Source organism: Curcuma longa, chromosome 9 (assembly GCF_044706935.1).
Source record: "Curcuma longa cultivar G26 ecotype Majalengka, Jawa Barat chromosome 9, ITB_CL_G26_1.1, whole genome shotgun sequence".
In the NCBI taxonomy this organism is placed as follows: domain Eukaryota; kingdom Viridiplantae; phylum Streptophyta; class Magnoliopsida; order Zingiberales; family Zingiberaceae; genus Curcuma; species Curcuma longa.
In genome coordinates this window covers 28,166-38,967 of record NC_133869.1, presented here as the reverse complement: position 1 = coordinate 38,967, position 10,802 = coordinate 28,166, and the positions used below count along the sequence as shown (strand labels likewise).

Sequence of the window (10,802 nt, the reverse complement as noted above, 5' to 3'; positions counted from 1 at the left end):
GGCTAAGTCTGTCTGATAGACTGCCCGACTTAGTCTGCTCGGCTAAGTCTGTCGGGCGGGCTACTTGACTTAGTCTGTCCGGCTAAGTCTGTCTGACATACTGCCTGACTTAGTTTGCCCGACTAAGTCTATTTGACAGACTGCCCGACTTAGTCTACTCGGCTAAGTCTGTCCGACGGGCTACTCGACTTAGTCTGTCCGGCTAAGTCTGTCTGACAAACTGCCTAACTTAGTCTGCTCGGTTAAGATAGATCATCTCATGAACAATGCGCAGATCATAATAAACATGCATGTTCTAAGTTATATCATATAGAACTAAAATGAGTATGCTTTCGCAAGTGACTTTGATACCACTGTAGGGATCTGCATGTGCCTAAAAATAATTTTAGCCGCATAAAACGCAGCGGAAGAAGAATCCCTTCAGAAGATCCATGCGAAACCATATTTGTTTTACCGATTCTATCTACTGGAATCGAAGTTACCTTCGATGCGAGCCCTTCGCAATCCCGACAGCAACTTTTGCCTTCAAAGGTTGATGGATCTCAGCACGATCAGTGTTTCGCGCCTCCACGGTATCCACACGAACACTGAGATAAAGAAGAATCAGATCGTGGTGCTAGCCACAATACTAGGTTCGGCCAAGGTAGAAGGGAAGAGGAAGAAGACCAATCGTCCTCTCTCAAGAGCCTCTCATCCCTTTTTATATCCAACCATGGAATATGAAAGGTTTTTGGCTCTTGGAATTCCATGGAATTAATACATTTAATAATCTCATGCATGTCATGCATGATGATCATGCAACCCTTTTAATGATGCTCATGCAACCCTCTTAATGATGAGAGAGAGAATTAATACCCTATTAATCTCATGCATGATGATCATGTAACCCTCTTGATGGATTCGATTTGACTTGAGTCCAACTCGAGTCTCACTCAATCTAAATTGGCACTAAGGGCTGACACTAACAATGTGACCGATCTGTATGAGTGGCTGGGTTGTGCGGGCATTGTTCGAGCTTATATGAATCGCTTAACTGAACTAAATATGCGTCTTAGCTCTCCTATATATGCCCGAGCTAACTTGAATGAGTGACCGAGCTCTCTTATATGTGTAGCCATGTTGAACTAATCATGTGGCCGAGCTCTCATATGTGTGGCCGAGCTTTCCGGAGCGTATGATTGAGCTTATTGTGTGATATTATGACTAAGTCATGAGGTCGGTTCGTAAAGCTAGGACCAAGTCATGAGGTCTACTCATAAGGCTGGGACTAAGCCATGAGGTCGGTGTATGATACCGGGACCAAGTCATGAGGTCGGCATATGATACCGGGACCAAGTCATGAGGTCGATGTATGATATCGGGACTAAGTCATGAGGTCAAGAGATATTGTAAAGGTTGTAGCAGGAGCTCAATATTTGCTTAAAGAGGCCGGTTGAGACCAGAGAGAGCTCGGTATGGGCTTACAGAAGAACATCAATATCTAGGAGAGTCAACTCAACACTTAAGATCGCATCCCGAGTCCTGATATAGCTCAGCCTAATGTTGAGGAAAGATCGGGACTTGACAGATGCTTATTTTTACTTATTTTCTCCCATATTTTTCATTGTATTCACCGTCCACGTCATCGCTAAATATCTTTACCGGATCATAAATAAAAATAGAATAAGACACATTTAATATTTCTTGTTTGTCTTTTTAATTTTATTTTTATTAAAAAGGTGCTCTAATTTAGGAAAAAATTAAAATAATATTTTATCATATTTTTAAAAAAATATCTATATTTTAATATTATTATCATAACTTTATTTAAAATTATTAAAACTTATAGCAAGTTTATCCAAAAAATATTTAGCACCAATCTTTTGACCTGGAAATTTGATATTTGACATGATTTTTTTTTTGACGTGACTACTGCTGATCTAATTTTATTTTGAAATTACTTATCCATTGTTTTTAATGTGCATTTATTTGAACTCGAGAGCAAGCTTCTTCCGTCATTATGTGAAGAAAATAATTGTATTAAAAGATGCATTTCGAGTTAGAAAATATCCTGTTTTTCTAAATTGTTTTCTTTGTTCGAGCCAATCAAGTTTATCATGCTATAGAAGTTTCCCATTTTCTTTAATTAATAATATCAGAGACTTCCAAATTTAGCGTTCAAGCGTAACATAAAATACATTACTCAAGAGCACTCCTGCCTAAATAAAATCTTCAACTAGGAAATTCTAAATAATTATCGCTTGGGAAAAAGAAAGATGCAATCGATGGGGAAAAAATGCAACGGAGCTCAAAGTATTTTCGAAATAATTCTCCAACCAATGGTGAAATTGATATTTACTTAAAAGAAATAACAATAATGATCGAATTTAGAGTAATTTTTGAAATTTTATAAGTTTCTAATAATTGCTTTTAGGAATTCAGACATGGACTTCCGATTTCATAACCACCATCTACCAACTAAAACAGTCTTAAATAGTCAATTCACAGGCAAAGCATCTTGTGGCGATACAAACTGATCGATCAATAATTCGTGTTACAAACACCTGACGGGATCTTTAAGCCACGAGTCCACCACCTGTTTGGTGCAGCATTGCATCAATCTCGTCCCCTTCTTCCATCTCAAGCTGGAAAACAACAGAAATACAATCTAGATCGCAAACAAACTTCAAAAAAATAAAAATAAAAATAATGCTTGGTTACTTCGTCTGGAGTTTGCTCCCCTCGCAGCCGACGACCATCAAACAGGAAAGCAATAGAATTGATATCCACTGACTGACGATCGCAGTAGGCATTCATTAGCTTCCGCAGCTGAGTGCTGCGCTTGATCCTGAAGAACACCTCATTCCCATCCTACAAAACAGAAACAGTAGAAAAATTGTAGCAAAAGGATACAGGCAATAAACCACTCGAACATTTTTTCAAAAAAAAATCGTTTATTATTAAGGATCTGTTGTAAGATTAATAAACACAATTTGAATCATAATATTAGGCACCAATTTCCATTTTAGTGGTTGTTGGAAGTAGTAGAGTGCCTCATGTACAGATATGAACAGAAGATCTGACTTGAAAAATCATTGGGAAGGTCCCTTAACTTATGTCCTGCTAATGTGAGATAAATTAGGCATACATTACTTTGCATTTGTTAATCGATACAGGTGATATTTTACACAGCTTACTATGCATTGAAAATCCCTGAATGTAAAATTTTAGAAAAATAATGAAGTCCTGCACAGAATGACATAGCATTTTACATTACCATCCTGGTCTCAAAAGTAAACCGTGCTTTTCAAAAGTTACACTCTAAGAACCAATTAATGGCCAAAGCTTAGCTGGACAAGTCAAACAGGCTAAAGATTAAAATGTGAGATGTATAGGAAGACCAAATCGCTCTAGTTGACATAGCAAACAATAGTTGATATAATTATAAGATATTTAAACATAGTAGCAATTGCATAAAATATAAAAGCAAACTCCAAATAGTTGAAGTAATATGGCTTGATGATGATGATGGTGAATATCTTAAATGGAGCAAATCTTATATCTGTTTTAGCTGTTGTCTGAGATCATTGCAAAAAGGAATGTAATTTAGTGTAAATCCTCACCATTTTCATATTTTATATAACAGTTGAAGAATCTAACTTTACAAAGAATGAAATTCTGTTTTAATCAGATAGTTGATAGGAATGCCGCAGGCTCAGACTAGAGATTGGAAGAATCAGAAAGGTTTTGTATCTTGATAAACCTTATGGCAACGTAAGTCTTCTTGCATGGCTTTATCCCAAGAGCACATTAACTTACAAACTCTTAGGATTGCGTGTTATATATTATGAGGTGCCCGTGCTTTCTTATCTTCAATTAGTAAAGTAGGTCAGTAAATGTTCAAAGGGCAAGGGTGATTATGTCATTTGGTTGTCTGCAAATGAAATTATGCCTTGCAAATGTAATTCTAGTGGTTATAGGTATGAGTTAAGGGAAACAAAATGTTCTAAAATATACCACAACTAATGACTCCACCCTCACCATTCATTTAAATTGAAGGTGATGCAAGCATCTTCAGTTTGCATTGCACATGATCAAAGATGATGGATGATCTGTCATCACAAATGTTCCTGGATAATTAAAGTCTAATCAGACAGCACACCTTGCCCAAAGGATGATTTACACAAACTTAGAATGAAGAGATATCTACAACATGCCCGCCTATATAAGGATTTTCAGATTAACGTGTAATGTCATATCAGTCAACCCATCGAGCAATAGGATGATATTCCATAGGATAATGGGAGGACAAACATAAACTCAAATAATGCCCCTGATAACAAGTGATACTTCAATTTGAGACAAGGAATGATAAAATAGCTGGCAAGATGGAGACAATAGCAGACAACATCTAAACAATTTTGATTAATTAGTGCATCATAAGAGACCTTACCATGAAATTAATTAATTTGAGGGTTATAAATTGCAGGCAAATTTTGTATACCAAAGACCAAAGTGAGGGTGCCCAATTTTCTTCAATCTATGTGGATTTTGATAAAGTTCACAGACTTTGCACATGCATTGAGAAGACCAAAACAAAGATGAAGATCAATGCATGACATGATCTCTCATACTCAAGAGATGAGCACCCAAATAGGAGAATCCTCTCCATCATAATAAGATTCCGATTCTGTTGTATCTAGAGAAGGATAATTTGGTGGGATGCAATAGGTGATGGCCAACACAGGTTGCATGTGATGGAAATGATGACTAAAGAAGGCTTGCAAGGAGAAAAGAAGATGAGGAAGACCAGATCTTAGTTGTGGAATCACATCAAAGAGCAGGTCACATTTGATGATGCAGTTCTGCAGTTGCAACATCTAGAGAAAGAGGTTGTACTGTTCCAACAGAAAAAAAGTTGTAGTGACAAGATCTGGAAGAAGAGGGGACAGGAAAAGATTAAAGACAGCAGAATTAACCGATGCACTAAGCAGAGACTAAGCACCTAACAATGATAGGACTGGTAGTTGGTACAAATATTGAAGTGATTTGCATGGTGTCTCTGGTGCATGATTTAAGATATGAGTGAAGGGGAGATTTGGTGGCAACTAGAGATATGGTAACAAACAGTATATCTCAGCATTGCAACTGTAGGCAGCTGCAGAAGTTTGGGTGGCTTCATCTGCATGGAGGAATGGTCATAGTTGGAGAGGTTGGCTAGCTTCAGTTTGAGACTGATCTAGTAGAGGGGTGGGACTTAGTCTTGTGCTCGGTGAAGGGACTTGCAGGAGAAGCAATGGAAGGAAAACGATATCAAAATGGAAGGGAGGATGTGACTGCAGTGCCAAAGTGTTTCTAACTAAGGAGCAAAAAAGAGACAACTTTGATACCATGTAAAACAACAAGACGTTGATTGTATTACTCTGGGATAAGCAACCTTGTTTATACATATCTTGAATACAACGAAGCAGGAAAGAAACAAGTGAGAGTAAACTAGCAATTCTAGTTCTAAATTAAGAGAAGGGAAATACTACACCCAGAACATCTCTCAGCTGCTAACAATTTATGCGATTGCCAATGCATGTATGCTATATTTATTATAGATATAACACAATTATTTCGTTTCATGTATTCAATATTTTGCTCGACGAGTTCAGTAGACAATTTAAAAATGATTGAGCTTAGGCGTTATTTTCGTTTCGGTAAGAAAATGATTTGTAGGCTAATTAGCTGAAGAAGAATGCAAATACTATCACCCTTTATCAAATACAAAGTATTTGTTAATCTACTCCACTTCGTTTTAGTAAACATGAATCCAACTAAAGAAACGTAAATAAAGCCACTATTTGCCAAATTATCTCGATCGAGCTCAGGAAATACAATCAACGTCGTGAAATAAAAAGGAACAAAAATGATAACTCCAAAATGCAAAACATTCATAAAAAAGAGGGAAGTAAGCCAAAATCCATCGATCTAGGATTAAAACCCTTATCAGCAGTGAAAAAGAGGAGCTTTTACATGAAAGAACAAAGAGGACAATAGATCTGAACCCTCGACACGGAGAATCAATGATGGAGTAGTAATGAGAAGAAATCGAACCTGTCCCTTGACCTTAAGATTGATGTGGGCGCTCTGATCGGCCGGCTTCTTCTCCTCCTCCTGTCCCGACATGGCTCTTTCCTCTGGTTCTCTCCGAGCAGGCAAAGAGGCGGTCTTTTAGGGTTGATCTTGCCCAAGTCTTCGAGGTATTTACTAATGCACGATGAGGACTTTTTCACAATATTATTATTTTCGGAACAAATGATAAAATTATGATGATGAAAAATTCCTTTTACTTTTAAAAGATTATTATTAGAGCATAAATTTTCATGTGTTATTACAATTGTAAAAAAAATAAATAAACAATAAAACAAAAACTAAATAGGTGTTTCGGAAGGTTGTGGAGGGGGTGGGAGGGTGACCAAAATGAGGCAGCACTAGTCGCATTTAATACATCTCTTCCATAAAATGAGGCAGACTATCTAGGGTTTTATTGTCTCTCTACATTTCATAAAATATCAAACATGCAGTAAGAATAAGCACTCATTTGACATCATCTTTGCTTATATATTTTATATTAGATAAAAACAAAAATAAATGAGCGATTTTTTTATTAGAATAAAAAGATAGTTCTTTTTCATTTATCAAAGTATTTCATTTCATCCTAATTCATTTTTATTTTTAAAAATATCGATACTATTATCAATTATAATAATTGAAAATCATAATTATTATAATATAAATACTTCAATTTTAATCAATATTAATAATATTATATTATAACGATTATAGTTCATAATTATTATAATATAAACATTTATCTCTACTAAAATTGATCAATATTATATAGCTACTACAACTATATAATAGTTATGATCTCTCATTGATTTTTGCTAAGTTATTGAGCATATCTTTAGAGAAGCCACTTTATCCGAGTCAATCTTTAACAGTTTAGCTTCAAGCGGATCTATGCTTGGAGTGATATTATTGGGTAGACGGTGTTGGTGCAAGAAACACCAAATAATCAAATTAATATTTTGATCATGGCAAATGGTTCAAGTTAAGATTATGTGGTAAACTAATAAGCCAAAGTGAGTGTGTAGGGAGCACAATAAAAGTACTAGTTGAGGTTAGGCAAAGAAGTCTTAGTCTGTAGGACCGAACAAGAAAGTCCTAGTCAAGTTGACTCGGCAAGAAAACTTGGTAGATCAAAGCACGAAGTAGGAAGTCTAGAAGGGTCAATGGACCAGACATTTAGCAGATCGATAGGTCAGCAAGAATCAGATATCGGAGGAAAGTCCTATTGGGATGTATACTATAAGCCTAGTTTTTGTATGAACATCTGTTTTGCAATATTTTGAAATGAGAATCACATTGGTCAAATGTCTGCATTTTATATGTTAATGCAGTTGTCCACTTAATTTATATTGTAGATAACATGGTGTGTAGTGCCACATAGAAGACCATGTTATCAATTCCTTATAAATTATAAATAGTAGCTCACAACCAAGATGGATGGGACAAACCATTGGAATGGTTATAGTGTAATTTGTATTAGTCTATCTTGACTATAAAATTACACTAGTACACTTTGTGTGTATTGAGCAGGACTGTTTGAGATCGTTCGATTTATACTAACTATATAATCGAACTAGATCTTTGTTATTATGGATGTGCATGCTCTTAATCCCTATATAATAACAAGCACATATACTTAGTATATATTTCTTTAATTCATCAAAGGGTGAGATTTATTCGTTAAATCAAAAGGCCCAATGAGTTGGGAGATAATGCTATGTATATGATGTGTTGTTGATTATAGAAGAAACTGTGTTTTAATATTTAGGTTGATGATGTCCCCTTGAGGAGCTCATAAGGATTATCATGTAAACCTTGCAGGTGGACTTAGTTCTGTCGCTATGGTCAAGATTGCATCAGAGGATAACTGTTGGTGCAATCTTTGCCCCAAGTGCATTGAGTTTCAATGTTTAGCTAAACCATGTTTAAAGTTAGGCAATACTTGTGATCTAACATGTGTGATGTAAGTTTGCAGGAAAGTCCAGGTTGAAGACTTGGCAAAAGAAAAGTCCATGCGTGGTCTTGGCAAAGGAAAGTCCAAGTGGGATGTCTTGGCAAAGGAAAGTCCAAGGTTGGTCTTGGTAAAAGAAAAGTCCAAGTGAGAAGTCTTGGCAAAGGAAAAGTCCAAGTGGGAAGTCTTGGTAAAGGAAAAGTCCAAGTGGGAAGTCTTGGCAAGGAAAAGTCCAAGTGGGTAGTCTTGGCAAAAGAAAAGTCCAAGTGGGTAGTCTTGGCAAGGAAAAGTCCAAGTGGGTAGTCTTGGCAAGGAAAAGTCCAAGGTTGGTCTTGGCAAGGACTTGACATGACGAAGCTGATGGAAGCATCTTAGGCTAGTGCGAGGATGATGGAGCATCCAAGGGAGGCACGAGGCTATAGGAGGTGTTTGAAGGCCGAGGTCTAGGTCAAGAGAAGCTGAAATGGGATTTTTCAGCTTCATCAGTCGACTGGCCCTGCCAGCAGTCGACTGCTCATAAATCAGACGCACGTAGAAAAATCAGTCGAGCCAGACGAAGACAGGAGTCGACTGATGCCAGTCGACTGGTGTTGGATCAGTCGACTGATATTTGAACGTTAAAGAAAGATGACAAGCATTTACTGCGCTTTAATGCAAGATTTTATTGCCGATTGAAGCCATCAGTCGACTGGCCCTGCCAGCAGTCGACTGATTGTTAGGAAGTATACTGAAAAGTCTAGCTCTTTTGTATATAAATATTTATGAAATAAAGTATCATGTTTTGGTCAAATGATTGCAATAGTGTATTTTACAATAAAGTCCTCTTAATTTATATTATAGATAACTTGGTGTCTGTGAGACACAGAAGCCCATGATTATCGGTCCCTTGTGAATTATAAACTAAGGCTCACAACCAAGATGGCGTTGGACAAAACATCGGGAACGGTTGTAGTGTAATTCGGTGACTGTCTGTCTTGACTGTAGAATTACACTAGTGCACTTTGTGTGTATTGAGTAGGACCATTGAGGTTGTTCTGTAACGCCCGCCCTTACATTGGAGAGCCTTGACGGACGCTACAGTTTGTTTTCATTCATTCATAATAATAATCACATACGAAAATCCCAAAACTTTGCAGCGGAAAAACATAAAATATATAACATGACAGGGATTTCATATATGATAAATAAAAACATAATATGCATGTATTGTCTAGATTATTAAGTTCTAATTCAAACATCATAGCATATCAAGTCTTAAACCAAACATTTAAACAATCCAAACATTCAACATGCAAGTATTAAAATTTCATATTGCCAGGACCATCTGCCACGTCACCATCACACACATCATTGTCAGCCTTGTCCTGCTGCCTCCCATTGCTTAGTGATTTCTAATTGGCTCTGCAACATAAGAAAGAAAACTATAAGCACGAGGCTTAGTAAGCTCCTTTCCTACTCACCAAAAACCAATCGTCACTTCAAGCATAACATTTACATCATATGATAAACACATAAGCATAAAAGCACATTATCATGGCATAAAGCACATAAACATTTCTTCACCTTAACATTGAAATCATATGCATATAAAATGATGAAAATGCCTTTGAAAACTTATTATCATAATAGATAAACATAATCATCATCATCATTATTTGGGGTCCCCGGCTTGTACCCATTCATTCTTTGCGCGCCATTCCTTCAAGTAAGTACGAGATAGCTAGTCTCGACTACTTGGTAACTAGGTCTTCTGTCTTTCGACCTAGGGGCGTTCTTAGGTGCCCATCCCTTGAATCCCTTTCAGGATTCCGGTACAAGCCTTTCATTAAAGTAAATTAATGTACATGCTTTCATTTCCTTTTTATCATGAATGTTCCTTATCATTTCAGCACCTAGTGCACTTGATCGTGCTAAGACTTCTGTCTGGTCCTCCAAATCAGGACTTGTCTATGTCTAGCCTCAACTAGGACTTGCTTTGCCTAGCCTCAACTAGAACTTACTTTGCCTAGCCTCAACTAGACTTTCATGTGTTCCCTACACACTAGATAAGCATATCAGTACACAACAGACACTTAACTTGAACCTCGTGCCATCATCCAAACCAATGTTCAATCATCTGGTGCTCCTTGCACCAATAATCTCCCCCTTTTTCATTATGGCAACTCGAGTTTCAAGTTAAGAAAAACATTTATGATATACAAGAATTTAACTCATGATTTATGATAAACATTTAAATCATGCTTCATAAATAATTATGGAGTAGCATGAATGTGCAATGACCTTTCTTCCCTACTTTCAGGACTCCCCCTAAATTAATACTTGTTTAAAATAAACAAAGTTTGAAAAACCTTTTTATTCACTCCCCCTAAACTTGACATAATTTACTTTTGATCAGATTGATACAAAACTATTCAAGTCCTTAAAAAAATATTTTGAAAATAACTTTTGATAACCTTTAAAATGATTTTGAACTTTTTCAAAATAACTCTGATTTTAAAAAAACATAAGTTTAAAAACTTTTTTTGATTTTAAAAACATAAGTTCAAAACATTTTTTATTTTTGAAAAAACTAATTTTTGAAAAAAAATTGAACTTAGAAATTTTGAATAACTTGAAATCTCATATTACTCTACCCCTTTGACATAATCAAAATAAATGGGTTTGAATCCAAGCAATTTATAAATAAATAAAATACTTAGATAAAAATAATTTATCCAAGCACTACAAGAAAATCGGTCTTTAACAACACTCAAAA

At 36.2% G+C, this 10,802-nt stretch overlaps 1 protein-coding gene across 1 annotated transcript; it reads right to left on the bottom strand.

Moving 5' to 3' along the window:
* Positions 1-2,333: 2,333 nt before the first annotated feature.
* LOC141835145 (small ubiquitin-related modifier 1) lies at positions 2,334-6,238 on the bottom strand. The gene is made up of 3 exons (XM_074722573.1): positions 6,079-6,238; positions 2,701-2,850; positions 2,334-2,624 (listed from the first exon to the last, which is right to left on the bottom strand). The coding sequence occupies exons 1-3, from the start codon at positions 6,148-6,150 to the stop codon at positions 2,556-2,558; spliced, it is 291 nt and encodes a 96-aa protein (XP_074578674.1). The 5' UTR covers positions 6,151-6,238; the 3' UTR covers positions 2,334-2,555.
* Between the last annotated feature and the right edge of the window lie 4,564 nt (positions 6,239-10,802).